Raw genomic sequence first — 26,655 nt, 5'->3', positions numbered from 1 at the left:
TGTCGGCAGGAACTAAGGACTAGACATTTTCAAAATGGCTGCTCCATCTTCCCTTCTCTGCCAGCCACATGTACTACAAAGGAGCAGACAAGATGGCACAGATCAACTGCAAAGCCCATTTGCATAAGAAGATTAGGGTGGGGTGACCAGCCTTCCCCATACTCTATGTAGACATTATACCTGATGGAACCAATCTGTGAGCCCAGTGTAAATCAGACGCCACCTTCTCCAGCCTGCCTGTAAAATCTGCTGTAGTCCATGGCCTCCCTGCTTTTTTGGATGTGTCTCTCTCTCTTTCTCAGGTAGCTGCTCTCCTTTCTCCTTTCTTCTGTCTATTACACTTTCCACCCCTTAACTCACCCACATGTGTCCATGTCCTGAATTATTTCTCAGTGCATGACACTGAACCCCAGGATATATACCCCAGACAGTGTAGCCGCTTCAGTATCTGTGATCAGTGATCTTTGATGAACCATGGACCACAGCAGATTTTACAGGCAGGCTGGAGAAGGTGGTGTCTGATTTACACTGGGCTCACAGATTGGTTCCATAAGGTATAACGTCTACATAGTGTATGGGGAAGGCTGGTCACTCCACTCTAATCTTCTTATGCAAATGGGCTTTGCAGTTGATCTGTGCCATCTTGTCTGCTCCTTTATAGTATATGTGACCGGCAGAGAAGGAAAGATGGAGCAGCCATTTTGAAAAAGTCTAGTCCTTAGTTCCTGCCGGCATTCACCTGTGCAAACTCCTAGCTTGCAGGCTGCTCTTTGTGAGAAAATGATTTGGGGCTGCTTTTCATTGATCTCTGATGTTACTATTGTAATTGATTTGGGGTGCCACAGACTGTATCTGTGTAAGATAGTGAACTTATTGATAAATGATACGTGTGTTCTGACTGCTTCACAGACTGGCCATTCCATGTCTCTCTCCTTCTCCTTAGGCCTCCCTGTTTTACAAGACCCAACAATATAGAAATTAGGTCAGTTAATAACCCTACAATAACCTCTAAGTGTTCAACTAAAAGGAATAGTTGTGCATCTGGGATTTGAAATCAAATGCTTGAAATGATTAAGCTTAGTGAGGAAGTCATCTTGAAGGCTCAGGCTAAAAGCTAGGCCTCTTGGGCCAGTTAGCCAAGTTAAAAATGCAAAGAAAAAATTCTTGCAGGAAATTTGGAGAGCTACTCCAGTGAACACAAAAATAATAAACAAAACGGTCTTATTGCTGATAGGTAGAAAGTTTGAGTGGTCTGGATAGAAGATCCAACAAGCTGCAGCATTTCTTTAAACCAAAGCCTCTAATCCAGAGCAAGGCTCCAACTGTCTTCAATTCTGTGAAGTCTGAGCGAGATAGGGAAACTGCAGAATAAAAGTAGGAAGCTAGCAGAGGTTGGTTCATGAGGTTAAAGGACAGTAGTCATCTCTGTAACATAAAAAGTACGAGGTGAAGCAGCAAGTGCTGATTTAGAAGGTGCAGCAAGTATTCTAGAAGATCCAGCTAAGATTATTGATGAAAGTGGCTACACTAAACAACAGATTTTCAGTGGAGAACAAACAGCCTTCTTCATTGGAAGGAGATCTTATCTAGGACTTTCATAGCTATAAGGAGAAGTCAATGCCTGCATTAAAACTTCCAAGGACAGGTTGACTGTCTTGTTAGGTGCTACTGCTGCGGGTGACTTTAAATTGAAGCCAATATTTATTTACCATTCAGAAAATTCTGGGGTCCATACAAATGATGCTAACTGTACTCTGTACTCTACAAATAGAACAACGAAGCCTGGATGACAGCATATATGTTTACAGCATGGCTTAGTGAATATGTATATATATATATAATGTACATATTATATATGTTTATATATTTTAAGACAGAGTCTCACTCTTGTCACCCACGCTGGAGTGCAGTGGCACGATCTTGGCTCACTGCAACCTTTGCCTCCTGGGTTCAACCATTCTCCTGTCTGAGCCTCCTGAGTAGCTGAGATTATAGGCACATGCCACCATACCCAGCTAATTTTTGCATTTTTAGTAGAGACGAGGTTTCTCTGTATTGGCCAGACTGGCCTCGAACTCCTGACCTCATGTAATCTGCCCACCTCAGCCTCCTGAAGTGCTGGGATTACAGGCGTGAGCTGCAGCACCTGGCCAGCTTAGTGAATATATTAAGCCCAATGCTGATATCTACTGCTCAGAAAAAAAGATTCCTTTCAAAATATTACCATTCATCAACAATGCGCCTAGTCACTCTAGAGCTCTCATGGAGATGTACAAGGAGATTAATGTTGTTTTCATGCCTGCTATTGCAGTATCTATTCTGCACCCCATGGATCAAGAGGTAACTTTGACTTTCAAATGTTATTAAGAAGTATATTTTGTAAGCCATGGATGCAATAGATAATGATTTCTCTAATGGATCTGGACAAAGCAAATTGAAAAACTTCTGGAAAATATTCACCATTCTGGATGCCCTTAAGACAATGCATGATTTATGGCAGGAGGTCAAATTATTCTGATTAGCAGGAGTTTGAAAGAAGTTGATTTCTACCCTCATGGTGACTTTGAGGGGTCCATGACTTCAGTGAAGGAAGTAACTGCAGATGCAGTAGAAATAGCAAGAAAATGAGAATTAGAAGTGAAGCCTGAAGGTATAACTTAATTGCTACAATCTCATGATAAAATTTGAAGGAATAAAGATTTGCTTCTTATGAATGAACAAAAATGGTTTCTTGAGATGGAATCTACTCTTGGTGAAGATGCTGTGAACATTGTTAAAATGCCAACAAAGAATTTAAAATGCTACACAAACTTAATTGATAAAGCAGTGGCAGGGTTTGAGAAGATTAACTCCAAGTTTGAAAGAAGTTCTACTGTGGGTCAAATGTTATCAAATAGTATCATGTGCTACAGAGAAATCTTTCTTGAATGGAAGAGAACATTAACACAGAACACTTCATTGTTGTCTCATTTTAAGAAATTGATATAGCCACTCTAACCTTTAGCAACTACCATCCTGGTCAGTCAGGAGCCATCAACATTAAGGCAATACCTTCCACCAGCAAAAAGATTGTGACTTTCTGAAGGCTCAGATGATTTTTTACCATTTTTCAACAGTAAAGTATTTTTAAATTATGGTATATATGCTGTTTTTTAAGACATAATGCTGTCGTATACTTAATAAGCTACAGTTTAGTGTAAACTACTTTTACATGCACTAGGAAACAAAAAAAATGCATGCAACCACTTGATTGCAATATTCACTTTATTGCAGTAGTCTGGAACTATACCCACAGTATCTCCAAGGTATGCTTGTATAGTTGTTCCTCAGCATCCACAGGGTATTGGTTTTGGAAACCTTCCTCCCAAATCCGAGGATGCCCAAGTTCCTTATATAAATGGCATGGTATTTGCATGTAACCTACATGCATCCACCCATATAATTTTAAGTCATCTCTAGATTACTTTTGATATCTAACATAATATAAATGCTATGTAAATAGATGTTATGCTTCATTGCTTTTTAAATTTGTATTCTTTTTTTTCTGAATGTTTTTGATTCAAGTTTGGTTAAATTTGCATATGTGGAACCTATGGATATAGAGGGCTGATTTGTACCTTCATTGTTGCTTTATTTCTTACATATTAAATATAGAGAATCAAGTAACTACTGGATTAAAGTAATAGTTAACATGTATTATACACCTATTATATGAAACATAACATATGTCATGTTGTTTAATTTGATTTACTCAGTAACTTGATGCAGAATGGAGAAACTCAGCATCAGAGGTGTTATTTAATTTTCCCAGATTATGCTGCTGGGGTGGTCCCTCCTCCTAGTGGCTCTTTCTGAGATTCTTAAGTCATTGTTTTATTTGTGACTTGTTCATCCCTGAAAGTAATACACTTAAGGACTGGATTTATGGGCATCTTCTTTTTATTGGGAGTTGATTTTCACGTGATCTGTGCTTTTCCTGTATTAGTGTCCATTTATGAGGGAGATTTTATAGTATTTCACTGCCATCATCCAGACTACCTATAGTCATGGGGCGATGTAAAAGTAGGTAATAAAGATGCTTTAAGATTTAAATGAAATTTATCAAATATTAATTAATGGAAGGTGATTTTAATGCACCTCTCCAAAAATAATTATTCTTGATGTGTCAACAATAATCTCTCGCTTGAATTTTTGTTACCTCAAGGGGGCTGTTATTTGAAAAATGCTATGGTCATTATTCCTATTATCTCTCTTTCTTTGTCTCTTAGTGCAATGAAACCTCATTCTTTTTTGAAGCTCGAAGTAAAACTGCCTGCAAGCATCTCTGGAAGTGCAGTGTAGAACATCATACATTTTTTAGGTAAATTGATACAAAAATTTTGTTGTCTTAATAAATGAAAATGGCATTTATTTTTATAAAAAGATTTCTATCTTCAAATAGAAATTTGGAATTGTTTCCCTTTTGTTAATTTTCTCAATTCCTAATTCTCTGGGTTATATTAATACATGCATATATGCACACATATATTCATGTATGTATATATGCACATAGGCACTTAAACACATAGATACAGATACATCTTTGATACTACAAGAAAGGATCAAGGTAATATTTTTTAGGTTTATGTAAAACATGCAGCTGTTGCTAGCACCTATGTAGTATTGGTGGAAATGGAGTATTCTGTGCATAATTAATTTGAAAAGGCTATCAGCCATCTAGGTAGAGATGTGATAAGGCAGTTGGGTACACAAGGCTCACTGGAAAGACCAGAATTGATGATGTCACTTAAGTAGGTATTTACAGAAGTGGTTGGACGAGGTCACCCATGGAAACAGTGGAGAGAGAAGCAGAACTCCAAGGATTGAGATTGGTGGCCCTCCTGACATTAGAGGGCAGAATGAGCCAGTGTAGAGTATGAGAAGGAGCAGTCAGAAGAGTGTGTCGTATCCTGGGAAACGAGGAAAGAGAATGAGAATGTCTTGATGAATAAGGTGCTGGCAACTGCATACAGGACTCCTGGGAGGTCAGGTTAGATGAAACTAGAGAACTGATCTTTGGATTGTGGGGATACTTTTTTCTTTGTTTCATATCTTTATATTGTAAAGATAAAACAAAAATTTAGCTGGTAATACATTAAGCTTTATTTGTTGTTGTTTTTTAAATGGAAACAAAATTGAGTTATTCCCTGTTTCATCCTATGGAGTACGAATAGCATGGTGTTGGAGAGGTATTCTTATAAAATGGCTGGGGTCCTTTATAAAGTTTGTATTAGGAGAGAGAGGTGACCGAGAATGCCTGTGACATTGAGTCTTTGTTTGATTTTCTTTTAAAAACTGATTAGAATGCCAGAAAATGACTCTAATTCACTGTCAAGAAAACTAAGCAAGTTTGGGTCCATACGTTATAAGCACCGGTACAGGTAAATGACATTTTTTTCCTTGGGGGGATGTGTTTGTAAATAAATACTTAATTCAGCTGTCATACATGCTCAATGAAGTTTTTGATTTTTTTTTCTTTTTTCCTACAACGCCAATGTGTTTTGTAAGCATAACAGTTGATTAAAACCTTCTCAATACACATGATTTTCCAGATTTATTTACATTTAATGTCTGCATTAGCTGTGTTGTGGGCTTTTAGATCATAGTAAAGTTTATTATCTTCAGAAATTCATTTTAATACAATTATCACTTATTTTTAATTATGCATGTTTTGTGATTATGAAACAACGTAGATGTTCTGAATAGTAACTAATTGTGTTTTTAAGATGTTCTGTTGATCCCCTATTTTAACACAATCTATACTTTTTATATTATGCATCAAGCCATGTTTTTTTCTGCAGCATAAAGCTTGCATGTAGTAATGCTAGCAATTGTATCTCAACATTATTGAGTAGTTACTAAGTGGTATGTACTGTGCTACATATTTTTCATTCATTGCTTCATTTAATTATCAATCTTCTGCAGTATTAGCCCCATTAATGTATGAGGACATTAAAGCTCAAAGAGGCCAAGTCCCTTCTCTAGGAAATCCAACTAGGAAGCAAGGAAGTGGGATCCATTCCCTGGCTCTCTAACTGCAGAGCTCATGCTTATGACCATTAGGCAGACTGTTAGCCTTTTGTGGAAAAAGCCTGATTGTCATGCAGCTACGCAGGTGCTTATGTCTTTTTCTAATACCAGCATTAAAAATGAGAGTGGATTCTATATTTTGAAAAAGAATTTGTTTTGTTTCAATTCGTTCTGTTCATTGGAGAGAACCTGTGATGTACAAGGCATGGCATTAGGTACCCAGAGATAAAAAGAATCAGATTTACCCACTTCTGCCTTCAAAGAGCTCAAGTATTATTCAAACAGTGAGAGAGGTCCCCAGGCCTTGTAAAACCCAAGCAGGGCATGAAAATACCACCTCATGTCACAGAGATGGGACACTTTTGTCAGTTCCATTGGAGATATCTCTGAATGAAATGCTTCATTAGGAGGTACAAAAGAAGCCAAGGCAAGCATTTTCAGGTTCTCTGTGCTAGATTTTGATTCTTCTCTTATATAATGCACTTTTTGGGTCTTGAATTTGAGACTAAAGATAATCAATAAAAGAGTAATGAATATTAAATGTTTGGTGCATTCATCTTTATGTATTAGTTGAATATTTGTTCATTTAATGACTAAAAAATGCTTCAGTGTCATTGTATTATGCATATTATTGGAATTTACATGACGGTATTCCTTGATATGTAAATGTGTAACGTTTAGGTATTCACTGTTCTTCTGTAGACAGTGATACAATTATGAAGAATTTAAGGAAGTATTATTTACGTTTATGTTGAGAAGAACAGGTAATAGTATTTGCACTGTTCTTTGAGTTGTGGCATAAAACATCACCAGGGTTATAAACGAATGTCTCCTTGTGACTGAAATGGAGCTGGTGAAAAGGCATTTGTCTTAATGTTCCTACTATTAAAATTGTAATTATCCTGTTTAACGTACGCTGTGGTTGGCTTCCACAAATTTAGCCATACCTGATTTCTCAAATTTATTGAAATGCAAATGTTGTGGCTACTGGGAATTATTATTAGGAAGTTACTGGATTTGGCATATTAAATACTATTTCTTCCAAGGAAATAATTAAAAGTAACCTTTGCAAAATAGAAGGCTATGCTAAATCTGTTCTAATTTTGTGGCTGTTAGATGTTACTGCCTGGTAAGTCTTAATGAATCTTAAATCTACATGTCCTTATGTAGGAAACACTAACATTGCCCATCCTTAGAAGAAAGATGATGCCCAGAGCTTAGGCAAGGATGGGTTTCTGATTGCTGGGGGGTCGTTAGCACACAAACTGTTTATTGTTAAAAGCGGGCAAACAGCCAGACTTTAACCAGCAGGATATGCCTGCCCCTTCCTTGAGACATTCCAGAGATATCCTGGAATGAAAGCAGAGCTCTGGACACACATTCTCCTTCTTTCACCTTGCAGGCTTTTAAAGAATGGGGTATGAAGAACAGCCTAACAAGTGGCTACAGTATATGAATGCAGGTGTCTGGGTGTGTTTGTGTGTGTAATTGTGTATGTGTTTATAGTGGTGTGTTAGTGTCTTTGTGGTTGTGCACATATCCCTTTATGTGATGGCGGAGGAGAGAGTTCTAGTCTTTACTTTCTCTTGCATTTTAGGGCTTGCAAAATGCCAAGGAGAATTGGCGCTTTTTGGGAAAACTAGTGCTTACTTAAGAAGGAAAAAGCAGATGTTTTTTAATGATATGGGACAATTAAGATTAAAAATTAAGTTTGTGAGGAAAGGCTGAGCTGAAATCTGACGTCCCAATTCTTTTGTTGTTGTTGTTGTTCCTGTTTTATTACCAGAGACCAATAATCTGAAATAGAAATTCTTTGATTAAACATTTTGTTATACATTGCTATCTTCTCTGAGCCCCTTACAAAGAAAGCTTGTCTTTACCTGTCGTTAAGTTTGTGGGGTGCTCCTGGTTTTGATGAATTAATGAGTTGTGTAGAATTTATACTCCAGAATTGAGAATGAGGCCTTCGAAACCACCCTGGGACCCAGATCCTCCCTGTAGGACTTAACTCACAGGAGCTGTCATGAGATTTCCATTCTATGAAGCATGGAAGAGAGATCAGGTTCTCATGAGAACCTCCTTTGTGTCAGTTGCTTTCACCTGTGCTGCTTTATTTAATCCACACAATGCCCTGCCAAAGAGGTAGGTTTCATATCCCCACTTTATATAGATGAGAAATTGGAGCCCCCCAAAATAAAGTAATTAAAGTAACAGTCTCTAATCGGTAAGTGGCAAAGCTGGGATTTGAACCTGAGTGTTTCTACTCTTGTTCTTTTCCTTCTGTTTTACTTAGAGGCTGAAGGGGCTGCTGGCCATGCCACTCAGCATTCAGAGGGGTGTGTGTATGCCAGAGGCAGCAGGGAAGGAGGGGTGATCACAGAAATGAAGCTCTATCCTATTGTAACAGAGAGCCACCAAACATGCATAGGGAGTTTCATCACCTACACTGTAAATCACTATACTTGTCAATTACTTTCTGCTACAAAGAAATAGTATGCTATACAAGAATACTTCTGTAGAAATACACATGAGGAAAATGAGGCTGCAAGGATTTTTACAAATAACCTGCTGAAGACCACACAGCTAGGGAAAGGCAGAACTATGCTTTAAACAGGGCTTGCAACTTCAAACCCAACAGCTACATGATTCCTTCTCCCATGCCATCAGGCTATGCCATACTGACTAGCTAGAGGTCAGAAGACTTGTTCTAGTGCTGGGTCCTGTACAGCTGGTGGCACATCAGTTTACCCTTCTGGTCCTTAGTCTTATTAATCTTACGATATGATTTTCTCATTTCTCCTTTCTTCCTGAGGGAGAAAAACCATGAGGAAAATTTGAATAATAAAAAGAAATCTCATTATAAGATGCCTTAGTGGATCATACATTGGGTTCTGTTTTTAGGGGGAATGTTTTTTCCTCTGTGAGATGAAGTGTACAGTGCCCAGGTCTTTCTGGTAACAGTGAGTCTGTAGAAAGTAGGCCTTATCATCATGCCTCAGACCATTTATAATAATGAAAATTTTCACTTTATATGGATTTTTCACTTTTTGGAAAATTTGTGTTACCCCATGTACTTTTTTTAAAAGAAGTTACATTTCAAGGAAAAGAAAATGTCCTCCTAGAATTTAGTAACCACTGTCTTGGTGAATATTCGGAGAGGTTTGCTCCTCTCCCTTCCTGAATTTTCATGAACTGTTACCTAATGCGAAGTACCATTATGGATGGGCCCTGGCATCTTTATTTCCCTGGTAGCTCATACCACACATCCCAACTTAGCCTGATGCAGAGTCATTTTTATGAGGGTTGTAGGCATATTCATTCTTAATAAAGGTGAATGGGGTAGTGAGGAGGAGAAACTTTCACAGAAGCATGTGAAAGATGAATTTTAAGTCTGTTTAATCTGTTTTGGGGGAAACCTTCACCCATATTTATCCTGTAAATGTAAGATGAATAGGATTTAAGACCATTAAAAGACTTTTTCCCCCCATAGATGGCTCTACTTGGGGTGAATCAAACTAGCCTTGTAGAAATGCGTTTTTCCTGTGCCTGAAATAATGTTTTCCTGCGTGAAAGCCAGGATCATTCAGTAGCTCAAATTCAGCAGTTGTGGAATAAATTGTTAGTAAGACACATGTTCACTGAAATCCAGCAAACTAAAGCACATGATTCCTTGGGAAAATGACTTGAGAAGTTTGGCCTATCCCCAGGGAAAGCTGCCCTGGAATCCACGTGGAATCTGTAGAGCAGCAGTGCTTTGCATGGGGTTCTAGGCCTGCCTTCAGTCTTCCAGATACTTGATCTGGCACAGGCGAGGTGGGTACAGTAAATGGCTAATTGTGCCATGGCAGAGTCCAGAATAAAACCATAGTGAGTGGTCCTGTGGGGGATGTTTTACAGCCTGCCCTATGAGTACAATATGGAGCTCATGTGGAATCATTGCCCTCCCATAGTTTAGCTCAATTAATTTCTTTATTATTAAGTGACCTTAAAGACTCAGCAACCGTTATTTCTAGTCCATCTTTCTACTTAAGTCTAACTCATCCTTTAATAAATCCTTTCTTCCTGTTTCCTCCTCTGAAAGATCTTCCTTCTGTCTAGTGTAAATCTCCTCCTAGAATTTAATAACTACTCCCTTGGTCAATATTGCAATGAGAATCAATTAAAACCCCATGTATAGTTACGACCAGTTGAGTCTGTGTGTTTTTTCTTCTCTCCATACTTTGGAGATTTTCTGAATGACCTGTTGTTTAATTTTGTGGATGCATGGTTTTACCTTTGCTAATCAAAATGTTGCACTTTCAAGTGGCAGGACAGCTTTGCAAATGAGTCGAGATCTTTCTATTCAGCTTCCCCGGCCTGATCAGAATGTGACAAGAACTCGAAGCAAGACTTACCCTAAGCGAATAGCACAAACACAGCCAGCTGGTAAGTCATGGTGCCCCCAGTTACCTATGTAACCTTGTGTTTTCCTTTAGGCTGGTGTATGAGATATACTAAGGTGATGTCTGTAACTGTGTAGTCTTTTTATTGAAATTTTTAATATTAAGACTTTCTAATATTGGAACTTTTAATTTGATCTTAGAAATATTCAAGCAGTCAGTAATTATTAAGAAGACAAATAGTCATCTTGAATCACCATGACCTGCTTAGTGGCTATACTTTCTTTTTATTTTTTGAGATAGGGTCTTGCTTTGTCACTAGGCTGGAGTGCAGTGGCACGATTATAGCTCACTGCATCCTCGACCTCCTGGGCCCAAGTGATCTTCCACCCTCAGCCTCCCAGGTAGCTGGGACTGTAGCTCACACCACCATGCCCAGTTATTTTACTTTTTTTTTAATGGAGATGTGGTCTCAGTATGTTGCCCAGGCTGGTCTCAAACTCTTGGGCTCAAGTGATCATCCCTCTTTAGCCTCCCAGAATGCTAGGATTATAGGCATGAGCCACCATGCCTGGCCCCACGCTTTCTTTTTGAAGCGTTTTTATTTTAAATAAAATCTTTACTGGGCACAGTGACTCATGCCTGTAATGCCAGTGCTTTGGGAGGCTGAAGCAGAATCGCTGGAACCCAGGAATTTAAGGTTGCAGTGAGCTATGATCATGTAGCTGCACTCCAGTCTGGGTGATAGACTGAGACCCTGTCTCTTAAACCAACAAAAACCCACAAGACAAAATGCTAAACTGAGTAATTTCTTAGTTTCATGTATTTGAGTTGAAATTGAAAAAACTCTTAGCAAGAGTCTTTAAAAAAAAATACCACTGCTGAGCATGGTGGTGAGGCTGCAGTCCCAGCTACTCAAGAGGCTAAGGCAGGAGGATTGCTTGAGCCTGGGAGTTTGAGTATAGCCTGAGCAACAAAGTGAGACCCCATCTGTAAAAAATACAAGTAGAAATTAGGAGCGCTATTGAGGTAGCTTAATTTGAGCTTCATCTGTACAGAATCCAGTTGGTTTTTTGTTATTATTAGTCTTTTATCATGTAACAATATACATATAGAAAGTGTATAAATAAAATATACTTATGGACATATACATATGTGTATACATATGTGTGTACACATATGCAGAGTTAATCTAGCCAGCATCCCCAAAGTGCAACATGGGCATTTCTCTGATTAGCATTCTCACCATCTCCTCCCCTCAGTTAGAGGAAAATTCTATTTGACTTTGCAATAATTTCATTATAATTTGTCAATGTTTCCTGAAAAAAGTAGTTTATTTTGCCTGTTTTTAACATTATATAAATGGATCATAGTATGCATTCGCGTCTTGATTCTTCTTGCCAACATTATATACAGTGTGTACTAAAGCATGTTTTTTTTTCTTGCTGTAAGTATTCTAGTGTTTGACATTTTATTCATTCTACTGTTGATGGACATTTGGGTTATTCACATTTTTTAAAATAAAGATACTGTTTCTTTAATAAAACCACCCAGTCAATCAGCTTTAATCCATGTTCAGTGTTCATTGCTCACAGAATTTTACTGTAAAGTAATATTGCTGACGTTAGTTTGTGGCTTGCTTATAGATCATCCTTGTCTAACACTCTCCAATGTCCTTTCACAGATACTATGTTGTTTGAGCCTCACCCCATGAAGTGGGGCAAGGGAAAGAGTATTTTACAGATGAGGAGGATATGATTCTAGCACTTATTCAGAGGTGTGGCCGGGACAGGAGTCCAGGTCTACTGGGTCTGGCATATTATAGGAAGTAAATGAAATTTTTAGTAACAAGATTAACATCTGAACATTGTATGAAAATTGACATAGCATTATGATGTCTGTCATTTCATTTTATCCTTATGTCAGGCCTGTGAAGAAACGTTTGGGTTTCTTCTTTGAGTTTCTTCTGCCATTCCTGTGTGTGAGAATGTCACCTGACTTATTGCTTCTAAAGTCAAATTAAGTCTGACTGTAGTTCCGCGTCCCCTCATCTTGTTGGCTGGGAGGAAATAACATTCTTTCTGGTGGTTCTACATTGAAAAGAAGAAAACATGTCTGAAATTTGCATGAGATTAACTTGCCACATCAGTATTATTGTTACTTCCTTTCAGCTAATGAAGAAACTAAGACATAAAAGGCAGTTTGGCTAAAACTGTTGTGTGGTAGGTTTACTGGGCATTGGTTACTGACTTGTTTGAGTCCAGTGAGAGAGAACATGCTCATATGCAACAAGTTACATGAAGCTTATGTATTACTTACACATGGGCAGCAAGAGGACAAAGGAAGCCTAGGATCCATTGTGAGCTGGACCCCAAGGCTCAAGAAAGCTGCCTGGGGTAGATGGAGTCTTGACTGCAGGGGCCTTACTTGCCCCACAACAGAGGGACCGTGAATGAGGTGGCCTACTCTGAATTGTATACCTCAGGGCAACAGGACTCACTAGGTTAAAGCTTTGCAGGACATCCTGCTTTCAGGGGAGAGAGCAACAAAGCCCAGGCTGTCCTGGACAGTTCCCCCTTAATGAAGGATGTTACATTCCTTAAAGGGAGCAGGAGAAAGGCCCGGGCTGTTTTAGGCAGTTTCTCCCTATCTCAGGATACTGTATCCCCAGCACATTCTGCAGTTATTTCTTGAGAATTACAAGCAAGAAAAGGGGCAGACCTGTCTTACAGTTATATACTAAAGGTGGCTTTGGACAGATTATCTTAGTTCTCTAATGCCTAGTCTTATGCTTTATCTTAATATTTTGTATTTGAGCAGTCATAAATCCCATTAGGATCAACTGCAGTGTGGCTAAAATTAATAAGCAAACTTGCATAACCCTATGCTATTTCTGAAACATCAAGCCTCGTAAAATTATCCTGAGATCACCTGAAAATAGCAAAAGCATTTCCTGCTTCAAATCAACCTTTCCTTCTACTTGAGATGCAGAATTACACATGCTCTTTCTATAAACCTATGTGGTTGCTTTTTTTCTTCTTCTTGTGTGCCCTAATGAAAATATTTGCAAGTATCTGCCTCTGTTAACACAGAAAAAAATGATTTGACTCTCCTTGGAAGCTTAAATCCCAGAAGCTGATTAATTAGGATAAGGTTTTTGTTTTTTCTCGGCTTATGTAGTACCAGACAAATGTAGTTTTCACAGAGCAGCATGAGCCATCACTTCCATCCTAGCCCACACCTGAGATCAGCCTCTCAGTTCCACTCTGCTCTGCCGTAGAGCATATGGAAAGGGGCCCCCACAGCACAGCCTGTTGAGTGTATCAAAACAGACTCTTTAGTAGTGGATGAGGGCATAGGTGAGCAGGTGGCTAATGTGCAGCCCAACCTTTGTGGAGGACAGCCTCCCAGCATCAAGTGGATCTCTCTCTCTTTTTTCTTTTTTTGAGACAAGGTCTCACCTTGTCACCCAGTCTGGAATGCAATATTGTGACCATAGCTCACTGTAGCTTTGAACTCATGGTTCAAGCAGTCCTCCCATCTCAGCCTTCTGTGTAGCTGGGATTACAGGCACAGGCCACCACTCCCAGCTAATGGTTTTTAACCTTTTATTTTTTGTGAATATGGGGTTTTGCTATGTTTTTAAGGCTAGTCTCAAACTCCCAGCTTCAAGTGATCCTTACACCTTGACCTCCCAAAGTGTTAGAATTACAGGTGTGAGCCACTGTGCCTGGCAGGTGGATCTTTTTAAAATGTGGAATGTATTATGCTTTAATTATTAAAAAAATACGTGCTTGTTTTATAAAATTTAGAAAATGTAGAATCTTCTTTCCCAAAATGATAGAAAAAACCTTTCATATTCAACTCTATTCTCCTTATATAGTAGCACTGTATTTTACAGCCTTTTGGTCAATTGTATATTTTTCCCACACAAGTGGTACAATCGTGGGTTTTCAAGTTGCTTTTCTTATTTAATAATACATCATGGATGTGTTCTAAGTCTTTAAATCTTCCTATACAGTGCCATTTTAATATCTGTATGATTTTCTGCTGTGTAGACATAGAGATAGGACCTAATTGATGCAACCAATCTTTAATTCTTGAATATTTAAGCAGTTTCAAAATTTGAAAACCACAAATAGCACTAAAGTGAATATTCTTGTGGGGATATCTTTAAGCATTAATGACCATTTATATATTTTAAACAATGGTGTATATTCATCATTTTTATTCTAAAAAGAGGATTAAACAATGCTGTGTTAAAATTTAAGACTTTGCTGAGAGCACCTTTCACTCTGATTTTTGAATTGCTTTTTGCTTTTATCCTGACTTTTCTCTCTTTCTTTCTTTTTTGAGATGGAATCTCACTCTCTGTCTCAGGCTGGAGTGCATTGGTACAATCTTGGTTCACTGCTACCTCCACCTCCCAGGTTTAGGCGATTCTCTTGCCTCAGCCTCCTGAGTAGCTGGGACTACAGGTGCATAACACCAAATCTGGCTAATTTTTGTATTTTTAGTGGAGACAAGGTTTCGCCACATTGCCCAGGCTGGTCTCGAACTCCTGACCTCAGTTGATCCACCTGCCTCAGCCTCTCAAAGTGCTGGGATTACAGGTGTGAGCCACTGTGTCCAGCCTATCCTGACTTTTCAAGCCTGTGTTCCACAAATAGTGATGGGTTCTAGGGACCTAAAGGTGACCTTCCCCTTGACAGTGTGATTTTCCTTGGTAGGGAAGGACCATTTCACAAACGCCAGTGGTCCAGTGATACTGTGTTACACTTGCTCTTGTGCAAATATGAAGGATGTTGTGGGGCAGGGATTAATTGTGTTTCATTTTTTAAATGTTACGTTTTCTTCTTCCTCTAATTCAAATGTACCTCGCTTTGAGCCTCAATTGAACCTGGCTGGTGGAAAGCGATTGTGAGCCATCCCCTAGGCCTGAGGTTTTGGCAGGCTTCCAACTCAAAGCAGAATATTTGAAGAGGGTCCTCTGGTCCCTACCTATATCAGTACTGCTGTGCTTCCTATCTGCATGCTTTTTGTTGAAGCCCACTAGGCCCTATGAAGGTTCTTCATGAAGCTGTCCTGGAGTATGTGTGTAAGATGGAAGGGGTTTTGGATGAGGCTGGGAGCCTCCCGGGCCCTGAGTCTTGCCTGCTTAGGGAGACCATACAGCCAGGCCTGCCCTGCCCATGTTTCTCCTACACATTGGGCTCTACAGCAGCCTTTTGCCCAGAAGCTTCCTGTTTCTGGGACTTATTTGAGGGTAGCTGGGAAGGAAAGAAAGAATAGCTCTCATTTTTTAGAAAATATTTTGTATTGGTCAAAGGGAAACAAAAATGTTACCTTGGCAAAGTACAGTTACTTAAATTTTTATTTTAAAATGATGATTAATTTTTTTTTAATTTTAATAAAAATTTTTAAGTCATAAAGGAGGTTATTTTATTAGATTGTACTGTGTTTGGCAAAATGGAGCTATGGTTTAAATAACTTTTTGCTCTAATAAGGCCAGCTGTTAATTTTCATGGACTGATCATATTGGTATTCTCTCTAAAATAAAATTTTAGAACTACAGTTTTTGGAATCATTAGCATAAGCTGCCACTTCTCATCTAACATTTGTATGTAATTCAGAACAAAACAAGGATGCCCACTTTCACCAATTCTATTCAACATGGTACTGGAAGTCTTAGCCAGAGCAATCAGACAAGCGAAAGAAATAAAGGTCATCCAAATCCATGAAGAGAAAGACAGACTGTCGCTGTTTGCTGATGACATGATTGTATACCTAGAAAACCCTAAAGACTCATTCATAAAGCTTCTAGAACTGGCTAGAACTGGTAAATAAATTCAGCAAAGTTTCAGGATACAAAATTAATGTACACAAATCAGTAGCCCTGCTATACACCAACACATCAGCCAAGGTGAAAATCAAATCAAGAACTCAACCCTTTTTATAATAGCTGCAAAATAATAATAATACACACACACACACACACACTCTCTCTCTCTCTCTCTCTCTGACTCACTCACTCACTTAGGAGTATACCTAAACAAGGAGGTGAAAGACCTCTATAAGGAAAACTACAAAACACTGCTGATAGAAATCTTAGAGGACACATCCCATGCTCATGGATAGGTAGAATCAACATTGTGGAAATGACCATACTGCCAAAACCAATCTACAGATTCAGTGCAGTTCACATAAAAATGCCATAATTCTTCACAGAACTAGAAAAAAAATCCTAAAATTCAAGTGGAACCATAAAAGAGCCCCCATAGCCAAAGCAAGATGAAGCAAAAAGAACAAATCTGGTGGCATCACGTTACCTGATTTCAAACTATACTACAAGGCTATAGTTACCTAAGCAGCATGGTGTTGGTATAAAAATAAGCATGTAGACCAATGGAACAGAATAGAGAACCCAGAAATAAAGCCAACTACAGCCAACTAATCTTCAACAAAACAAATGGGGAAAGGACACCCTATTCAACAAGTGGTGCTGGAGTAACTGCCAAGCCACATGTAGAAGAATGAAACTGGATCCTCATCTCTTACCTTACATAAAAATCAACTAATGATGGATCAAAGACTTTAATCTAAGACCTGAAACCATAACAATTCTAGAAGATAACGCTGGTAAAACTCTTCTAGACGTTGGCTTTGGCAAAGATGTTCATAGGTAAGAACCCAAAAACAAATGCAATAAAAACAAAAATAAATAGATGAGACCTAATTAAACTAAAAAACTTCTGCACAGCAAAGGAAATGATCAGAGTAAATAGTCAACCCACAAACAGGGAGAAAATACTTGCAAACTATGCATCTGACAAAGGACTAATATCCAGAATTTACGAGGAACTGAAATCAGCAAGAAAAAAATGAATAATCTCATCAAAAAGTGAGCAAAGTACATGAATAGACAATTCTTAAAAGAAAATACACAAATGGCCAACAAACATATGAAAACATGCTCAGCATCACTAATTATCAGGAAAATGCAAATCAAAACTGCAGTGAGCTCTCATTTTACTCCTGCATGAATGGCCATAATTAAAAAGTGAAAAAAATAATAGATGTTGATGTGGATGTGGTGAAAAGGGAAGAGTTTTACACTGCTGGTTGGAATGTAAACTAGAACAGCCACTATGGAAAATAGTATGGAGATTCCTTAAAGAACTAAAAGTAGACCTACCATTTGATCCAGCAGTCCCACTATTGGGTGTCTGTCCAGAGGAAAAGAAGTCATTATATAAGAAAGACACTTGCACATGATGTTTATATCAGCACAATTCACATTTGCAAAAATATGGAACCAGCCTAAATGCCCATCGACCAACAATTGGATAAAGAAAATGTGGTGTATATATTAATATGTACACAAGAGAAAATACTCCACTGTAAAAAGGAACAAAATAATGGTATTTGCAGCAACCTAAGTCAGGTTGGAGACCATTATTCTAAGTGAAGTAACTCAGGAATGGAAAATCAAATATTATATGTTCTCACTTTTAAGTGGGAGCTAAGCTGTGAGGATACAAATGCATAAGAATGATAAAATGGACTTTGGGGATTTGGAGGGAAGGGTAGGAGAGGGATGAGGGATAAAAGACTATGCACTGAGCACAATGTGCACTGCTCGGTTGATGGGTGCACCAAAATCTCAGAAATCACCACTAAACTTATCCATGTAACCAAAAAGTACCTGTTCCCCTAAAACTATTGAAATAAAAATAAATAAACAACCCCCCCACAAGAGTTATTTAGTGGTGTGGGACTAGGCAAACTTTTTTCACAAAATGCCAGATAATAATGAATATTTTAGGCTTTGCAGGCCATATAGTTTCTGATGTGGTGAAAAGGGCACACTTTTACACTGCTGGTTGGAATGTAAACTAGAACAACCGCTATGGAAAATAGTATGGAGATTCCTTAAAGATCTAAAAGTAGCATTACCATTTGATCCAGCAATTCCACTATTGGGTATAGTGAAGTAACTATTCACCTCTGCCATTTGTAGTACAATAGCAATCACAGAAAATACCAAAATGAATAAATGTGGTATGTTCCAGAAAAACTACAACATTTATATATAATTTTTTTAAGTTGTGATGGGGGTTATTACTTTTTGTTAGGTTGTATCATTAATTTATACTAAATGAGACTTTACTTTAGAAGACTTTTTTTTTAAATTCTGAGGTTAAAGTAATTCAGTCAAACTAGATGACTGGTCCCCTTATCTTGCATCCCAGTTCTCCGTAAGTTTAAAAGCATGTTTATTCACCTCTCAATCAGGAGTAATAAATGCCCTGGTGGCTAAAAAGCCATTGTGTTTAGTTCGCCAAGTGCAGGCCCTGGCACCTTTATGAGGAAGTACATTCCAGAGTCAAGTGCCCTGCACCCAGCAGCCTGCTTCCCCACCCAGAGGAGGTCAGCACCAGGGCAGGCAGCCAGGGCATTCCTGCAAGTCTAAACTGCCTCAGAGGAGCTTGAGTAAAGCCAGAAAAGAGACAGCAGGAGGAAAAAGTACCCTCCTGGTACAGCCCTCTCTCTGACAAGGTCTTGGCAACTCACACAGTTGGATTCCTGTCAAAGGAGGGAGTCTCTGCTGTCAGTAGGTAGTAAAGACAGAATATTTGGATATAATTCTTAATTAGCTATAAGAAAAGTAATGGGTGAAGCCATTTGCGGTGGTTACACAAGGCTGTGACTATCTGATGCAGCATTTTAAGTTCTTAAAAATATCCCACTGAACACACAAATACTTGCAGCATAATCTTTGAACTTTTGGAAAGCAAGATAAGATGACGTTTTCAGCATTCCTATTCTGGTTCTGTGGAAGGGGTTGCAAACAGAGTATGTAAAGGGTTGTGAAAATGATTTCTGAGAGGATGGATTTGTGCACAGTGTGCAAGAGGACAGCTACTTACTGCTTGGACCAAGCCAGCTGTTTATGTGCAGCAGAGGGGACCTCATGTTGACAAATCTTCCAGTGTTTCAAGAGAAGTACAAAATCTGGATGTTTATGTGAACTTCCTAGAATTTGAAGTATTGGCAATTAATTTCATGAAAAAGTCTCTGTGTGCTAAATTAAACATTTCTGATGGACAGATTTGGCTTGAGAGCTGCTTCCTGGAACCTCTCCTTGACAGAGCTGGTGTGAGTGGCTGATTGACCATTTGACAGTTGACTCCATCTGCCCTGAGGCTCACACTGTGTTTCTGTAGCATCCTCAAGTGATCACCACTATGTTTGATTCAAACACTCCATCACTCCAGACATGAGCACTTTGTAGTTAGTAGGTCAGTAGGCCAACTCCAGGGCATGATAGTGCCACACAGCTCTTGATCCCCCATAGTGAATGATTTGCCTGAGGGTAGCTGACCAGTATCTGTTGTGACCTGAGGTGGGTGCAGTCAAAGCAGAACAGACAGAGAAATGCTTTGATATAGTGAAGTACAGCCCAGAGCTGTACTTCACTATATTTGATGAAGTATAGCTCTGGGCTGCTGAGAAATAGCAATGTCAAAAAAGCAATAATTATTTATTGAACACTTCTTCTGACTGGCACACTGTGTCAGATGCAAGTCAGCAGAACCTCATTGTGGCTTGTGGCAGTCAAATCTATGTTTTTGAAGTCAGAGGAAAGACAAGTTATCTGAATAGAGATGGGTGTGTCAGTGTGATCTGGTAAGCTGGATCCTGGTACATGCCGGCTCAGCTTCAGTAATCCATGTACTAGACATGTAATATTATAAAATCACTTAGGCAGCCTTCGCCTTGATTTCTTCATCTGTCAGATGGGTTGCTGTCATGGGGATGTGTCTGAAATGAGCTGAGTGTCTTGTCAGAGCTTGTAGGGGCTTGGTATGCTTTATTTTCCTTCTCCTAAACCAAGAGGATGTCTTTCTATTCACAGTGTGGACCACTGTAAATCCATCTGTCAATGTTTGAGGTGCATTTGCTGTAATAACATCAACTTCATATACAAAATATGATGTGATTACATTGAGGTACTGTGGCCTTTTGAGAGTGAGGGGTAAGGAGAGGCCATTCAAGTACAGTGAGGGGACTTGAGAAGGAAATTGGACTCTCTCAATTAAATTTAGAAGATTCAGTGTAAATCACGTGTGAAGAACTGGACCAGTCTGAGCACACAATGTGAAGATTGCTTCTGTCCTGCCTGCCCACAGATCTTAGCACCCCAGGGCAGCTATTAGGAGCAGTATCAGGAGCACAGAGTTAGGAGGTGTCTTTCTTACTGTGTTCCTTTTGGCATTTAGTCCAAGCCTTTTTTTTCCATTGTGATAAAAACCATAACATTAAATTTACCGTCATAAGCATTCTACGAATAAGTTCAGTAGTATTAAATATATTCACATCGTTGTACAAGCAATCTCTAGAGTGTTTTCATCTCATAACTCAAACTATACCTCCTAAACACTGATTCCCTCTTCCTGCTCCTCTCAGCCCTTGTTAATTGTCTTTCTACTTTGTTTCTGTAATTTTCACTACTTTAGGTACGTTTTATGAATGAAATAATCTAATATTTGTTTAAGCTGTTTTTCTTCTCTGATTTTTTTACACCAACATCTCTACCCTTCTCTCCTCCCCTCCCAGATATTTACTGCTCTCCAGCCCTCTTGGGATTTTATATGACTATGAATTGGAAAGAACAAACTTCTTGCAGTGTGTTCATTAACAGTGATGACATTGTGCGGTATTTTAAAGTTGATGTGGTTAATCATTCCGTCTTCTATGTAAGGTGGTTTCTCCTATTTGAAGTAATTAACTGCCAGGTCTACCTGAGTGCATTTTTCATGTTAAACAGACAATAGGAACAGAGAAGGCAAAGCTGAAAGGGCCCCCAGAGAGGAAGCAAAGTTGTTGAATGAGGAGCACACAGAAGCTGTGGCTCTGGATCAGGGATTTCAAAAGTAATTCCTCAGTCTCTGAGTTGGTCCAGGAAGATGAAATATATCACTTCTGTAATATCAGTGGAACTACTCCTGTGTTGTTGTCATTACAGAGACTGGAAAATACCTAAATAATATTCATTAGAAGGAAACTGGCCTAATAAAGTAATGTGTGTTGCCCGGCCTCTGCCCCACATGAAATGCCATGTCTCTGTTAAAAGAAATCTGCGAGCAGGATTGGAACTTACATTGATCTGATTCCACGGTCCCACAGAAAGGCCAGGCTCCATGAGGAACCCACCAAAGGAGAGGAAAATGAGGAGGAATAATCATTGAGCATCACCATGTGCTCTGCAGATAGTATTTTACTCTTTTAAAAGATGCTGTAATTCTCACTGTTCAGGTGAGAAAGCAGAGGCTGAGACTTGTACAGAGTTAGAAAGCTGAGATAGGAACACAGCAGTTACAGTCGACAATATAGAGAGGGAAGACTAAAAATGTGATACATTTGTATGTGTTAATATGGAATGATCTCCAGTATTAGTATATAAATGATGGGGGCAGAGACGCAGAGGGGCCTGGTAGTATTTAATATGTTACCATTATATACAGAGACAAATTAGGTGGGAAAGTATGCACACGGATATATTTGCAAGCAGGATATATTAGAAACTAGTAACAGTGGTGACCTTTGGGAAGGGTTTCTGAGAGAATGGGGATTGGCAGTAGGAGACAGATTTATTTTCATTTGATTTTTTACTGTGTTCTTTTCAAAAGCCCTACAGATAACTGTCATGAATGCATGAAGTTTACAAATGCTCATTCACGTTTCCAACAGAGACATTCTCAATAAGCTCAGAGATTCGATACTGATCTTATCCTAGATCATTGTGATTTACAGAGAAAGTAACAGAACAATATAAGATCAATAGTACAAAACTCAAATGTTAGAAATTTCTCCTGCGTCTAACAGAAACAACCAGAGTCTTCAAGGAGAGGGGCATAAGTCCAGGATTAAAGTACAGACGATTGCATATAGGTTATCAAACCAGAGGGTGCTCCATTTTGTGAGAAAGCTCATTATGTAGTCTTTGGATTAAATGAAGTAGGGACAGTTTGTGTTTTTTGCCCAAAGAATTGAAGTGATTTGCAAGTGTAGCAAGTTCTAGGACATGGAGGATGTCTGGATGAGAGTCACTCAGCATGGAGGAATGTTTGGGAAAAGAGAGGGTAGAAACTGGGAAAAGAGCTCTCACATCTATCCCACGTTTGACGGGTATTATGAAAGTTTTTGTTTATACCTTCTGGGTCAGAAAAAGGAAGAAATTAGTATAAATTTTCATATAAAGGGGTTAAAACAAGACATTCTGACCCATAGTGTTATATGGGTGATTATGGAAATGATTTCTGAAAATATAGTGGAGTTAACTTTGTTTTGGCAAGTGTGATTGTGGCTCTCCTTTTCCAAGGTGAAAGATCAGAATTAGACCACTGACTGAGTTATGGTCCAAGTCTCTGTTCCCTCTCTCTCTTCACTGTAAGAGATAGACCGGACAGGAAAAATGTGGCACATATACACCATGGAATATTATGCAGCTATCAAAAACGATGAGTTCGCATCCTTTGTAGGGACATGGATGAACCTGGAAACCATCATTCTCAGCAAACTGACACAAGAACACAAAATCAAACATCGCATGTTCTCACTCATAGACGGTTGTTGAACAGTGGGAACACATGGACACAGGGAGGGGAGCACTATACACTGGGGTCTGTTGCGGGGGAGTGGGGGTGAACAGTGGGGGGTGGGGAGTTGGGGAGAGATAGCATGGGGAGAAATGCCACATATAGGTGAAAGGGAGGAAGGCAGCAAATCACACTGCCACGTATGCACCTACATGTTTTTCACATGTACCCTAAAACCTAAAATGCAATAAAAAAAAAGAACCTCTGCTCTGAGGGATACTTAAATTGCCTCTTGACTATTTAAGCCGTTGCATTGAGAAGCGGAGTAGGGGAGTTTAAACAAAAAAGAGTGTAAAATTTGTACCTAATTTGAATAGCCCTGAATTCCTGGTTTGCCTTGGCTGTGATCTGTCACTTGTCATTCATCATTCTGAGTTTTTATCCCTTCATCTATAAAATAGGTATTTAAGCTTTAAATGTTTCTCTTCTTTCTAAAATTCTTTTATTCTCTCTGACTTACCTGCCACAGAGTTGGAAATATGAAAAATAGATACAATGGAATTCTAGAAAGTTTTTTTTTTCAAAGTGTATGATTTTTTAGCACTTCAGAAGTCTTACAAAGTTGTGAAAAAGATCTTCCCAGATTATAAGATGTAGTTTTGTCATTGGAAATACATAGTATGTTTTGTGTTTGGAAAACCCTCTAGCCAATTCCTTAAAACATCTTAAAGTTCAAATGAAACTCTTATTGACAAATTGAATAAAATTAATTTTAACAACCTTGGCTCTAATACAGTTTAAAAATTATTCTTTTAGTCCAAATTGACCAGATGAATATGAGACTTTGCCTCTTTGGTTAACTCTTAGTTAAAAAGTGATATCTTTCTGAGTAAAAATAAAAAGGAGACATTCCTTTTTAGAAAGGTTTTGCATAGCTTTGTCTCTGCTTTTGAATTGTATGTGAACACAATCTTAGACTAATCCTTTCTTGAACCTGCTTGTACTTTTGGAAGTCAGCAGTGGAACTGGCTCTACCTTGGCAGTTGTTTGTCGTTGCAGTTCTTGATTTTACTAACTGGTTAGGCAAATTTCTGTTATCTTACCTCTCCTCTTCTTCACAGGTGGGGGCAGGAGGATGTGTCTGTCAGTGGTTTGGGGTTCTGTTTTGCGGATAGATATCCTGAGTAGATGGGGTCTGAGGATTTCACACCTTTGCTTTACTGTTGGAATTCATGGTTCTGAGGTGGTGGTTTCTATGCCAGTATTTTCTTCAGACTTTGAGAACTCCGGGATTCATTTTTTTATGGCTCTGTTTGGCTTACTTATTGATATCAATATTAAAGATATTGGGGATCTGAGAGTTCAAGGTTATTTTGGTAAGCATAGGGTGAGATAGGTGAGGTAAAGAAGAAAGAAACTCATGCCTGCAATCCAGCACTTTGGGAGGCCAAGGTGGGCAATCACCTGAGGTCAGGAGTTTAAGACCAGCCTGGCGAACATGTCGAAACCCTGTCTCTACTAAAAATACAAAAATTAGCTGGGCGGGATTGGTGTATACCTGTTGTAGTCCCAGCTACTCGGGAGACTGAGCCTCAAGAATGGCTTGAACCCAGGAGGCAAAGGTTGCAAGGCAAGATCATGCCACTGCACTCCAGCTGAAACAACTGAGTGAGACTCCATCTCAAAAACAAAAACAAAGAAAAACTGCTTCCACTTGAGGAGCAGGTGCCCTGCTTGGCCGTTGGAACACTGCACTGTACTGGTCTCTGGAGCAGGAGTTTAAAAGGGGTGGAGGACTAGCCCTCTGTAACAATGACCTTTCTCCTCCCTTCTTTCCTGGGGTAAGAACAGGGCCTCTGAGGAAACTGCCCAGATTCCTTCTCCAAAGAAGATGACTTGGAGTCCAGAAGATGAGTCACTTAGCTGGGGACAGCCAAGCTTTTAGGGCTGCATTACTGTCCAGGTACCGGGTACAGCTTTGAACAGAGAAGCTAGCTTGCAGAGATTGAACAGAGAAGCTAGTTTGCAGAGAAAGAAGAATGGAGTTGACTCACTGTGAGAATCACACAGCTTTGAGAAGAGAGGGGAAGGCAGGCTTAGCAGCTGTGCATTCAAATCTGTGAGATCCTATTGTGGATTTCCCATAAATTCCTTTCTAATTTGAGCTGATTTCCTTGCATAAAAACAGTGGATAACATTACTGGGTATAACCCTTTCAGTATCCCCATGAGGAAGATGGGTGGTAGTCTCATCTTACTGGTGAGGAAACTAAGGCTAGGAAACATTAAGTACTTGTTTGAGGTTACACAGATAGTAAGTGCAGAGCCAGTATCCTAACCCAGGTCTTTGTGATAATACGGTACATGCTTGGAAAGTAAATGGAAAATAAAAAAGGTGAAAGATCTAGAATGATTTGAAAAAACACATTCTCTGTTTTTTCCCCATGTGTGATTTTTTCAGTAAGTCTAACTTATTTTCAGCAGATATTCTTGAAAGGACCACACATTCTGCTCATTTATAGAGTCAGAGTCAGCCTGCTTTTACTTTAAGCCATTTTTAAAAGAAAATGTTTCAGTTATTTTGGGCATCTTACCTAGCCAAGAGAGAAGGGGAAAGGCAGTAACTGTTCATTGCAAGAAGCATTAGGTAAATCATATGGTAAGGTGTATGTTTGTTCAAGGCTGTTAGCCTTTGTTGACATCCTTTTCTATTCTGCCTTGAAACTTAGGCTTATTTTCCCTCTGTAAAAGATTTGTTAATATATAGCAAGTCTGGTTAGATTTTCTCTAAAAAGCTAATGTTTTTAGTCTTTTTGGGAGTATTTAATATTCCAAACATAGCCATGAAAATTGGAAAAACAAGCAAAACTAAAGGCCTATTATATATTCAAGTTAAAATCACAGCTTTAGTGAGTTACCATAAATGACACCTTTTTTCCTTTCCTTCTTATTCAACAAGAATTTACTGGGCACCTCTTTGGCATAAGACCCTATTTTATAGAGCACAGAAAACGGAATAAAGCTTGACCCCAAATCTATAGGAACTAAGTCATATACAAGTAACACAGCAGTCAGTTATTTAGCACTTCCCAAGCACAGTGCTAAAGGCTTTGTATAAATTGTCTAATTTAATTCAGCTGTGGACTACATAAGTAGTTGGTGGTGTTCCCATTTTATACGTGAGAAAACTGTGGCCCAAAGTAGTTTAATAACTTGTCCAAAATCACAGGATTTACAGTGGGCAAACTGACAGAGAAATGAGTCTAGGTTTGACGGCCGGGCACGGTGGCTCACACCTGTAATCCCAGCACTTTGGGAGGCTGAGGCGGGCGGATCACAAGGTCAGGAGTTCAAGGCCAGTCTGGCCAACATAGTGAAACCCTGTCTCTACTAAAAATACAAAAAAAATTAACAAGTTGTGGTAGTGTGCGCCTATAATTCCAGCTTCTCAGGATGCTGAGGCAGGAGAATCGCATGAACCCGGGAGGTGGAGGTTGCAGTGAGCCGAGATCGTGCCATTGCACTCCAGCTTGGGTGACAGTGCAAGACTCTGACTCAAAAAAAAGAACACACAGAAAAAGGAGAGAAATCTAGGTTTGTATGACT

At 39.0% G+C, this 26,655-nt stretch overlaps 1 protein-coding gene and 1 long non-coding RNA gene across 3 annotated transcripts in view; one reads left to right on the top strand and one right to left on the bottom strand.

Annotated features, from left to right (window-relative positions):
• LOC135274896 (uncharacterized) overlaps positions 1–19,448 on the bottom strand; it is a 32,014-nt gene extending 12,566 nt beyond the window's left edge. Inside the window, exon 1 of the long non-coding RNA XR_010342627.1 lies at positions 19,379–19,448. This is a non-coding gene — a long non-coding RNA (uncharacterized LOC135274896). The remainder of the gene's footprint in view (positions 1–19,378) is intronic.
• The window catches only part of EPB41L4A (erythrocyte membrane protein band 4.1 like 4A), a 253,363-nt gene that overhangs the window by 164,571 nt on the left and 62,137 nt on the right, over positions 1–26,655 (top strand). For both annotated transcript variants that reach the window (XM_012470114.3, XM_064376209.1), the window contains exons 10-12: positions 4,269–4,360; positions 5,343–5,420; positions 10,373–10,494. In XM_012470114.3, the coding sequence (XP_012325537.1) occupies positions 4,269–4,360; positions 5,343–5,420; positions 10,373–10,494 (292 nt within the window). The remainder of the gene's footprint in view (positions 1–4,268; positions 4,361–5,342; positions 5,421–10,372; positions 10,495–26,655) is intronic.

This window comes from Aotus nancymaae, unplaced genomic scaffold (assembly GCF_030222135.1).
Source record: "Aotus nancymaae isolate 86718 unplaced genomic scaffold, 86718_ANA_hifiasm-v0.15.2.pri h1tg000014l, whole genome shotgun sequence".
Lineage (NCBI taxonomy): Eukaryota > Metazoa > Chordata > Mammalia > Primates > Aotidae > Aotus > Aotus nancymaae.
The sequence above is the reverse complement of the archived record's forward strand: the minus strand, read 5'-3'. Positions and strand labels throughout refer to the sequence as shown.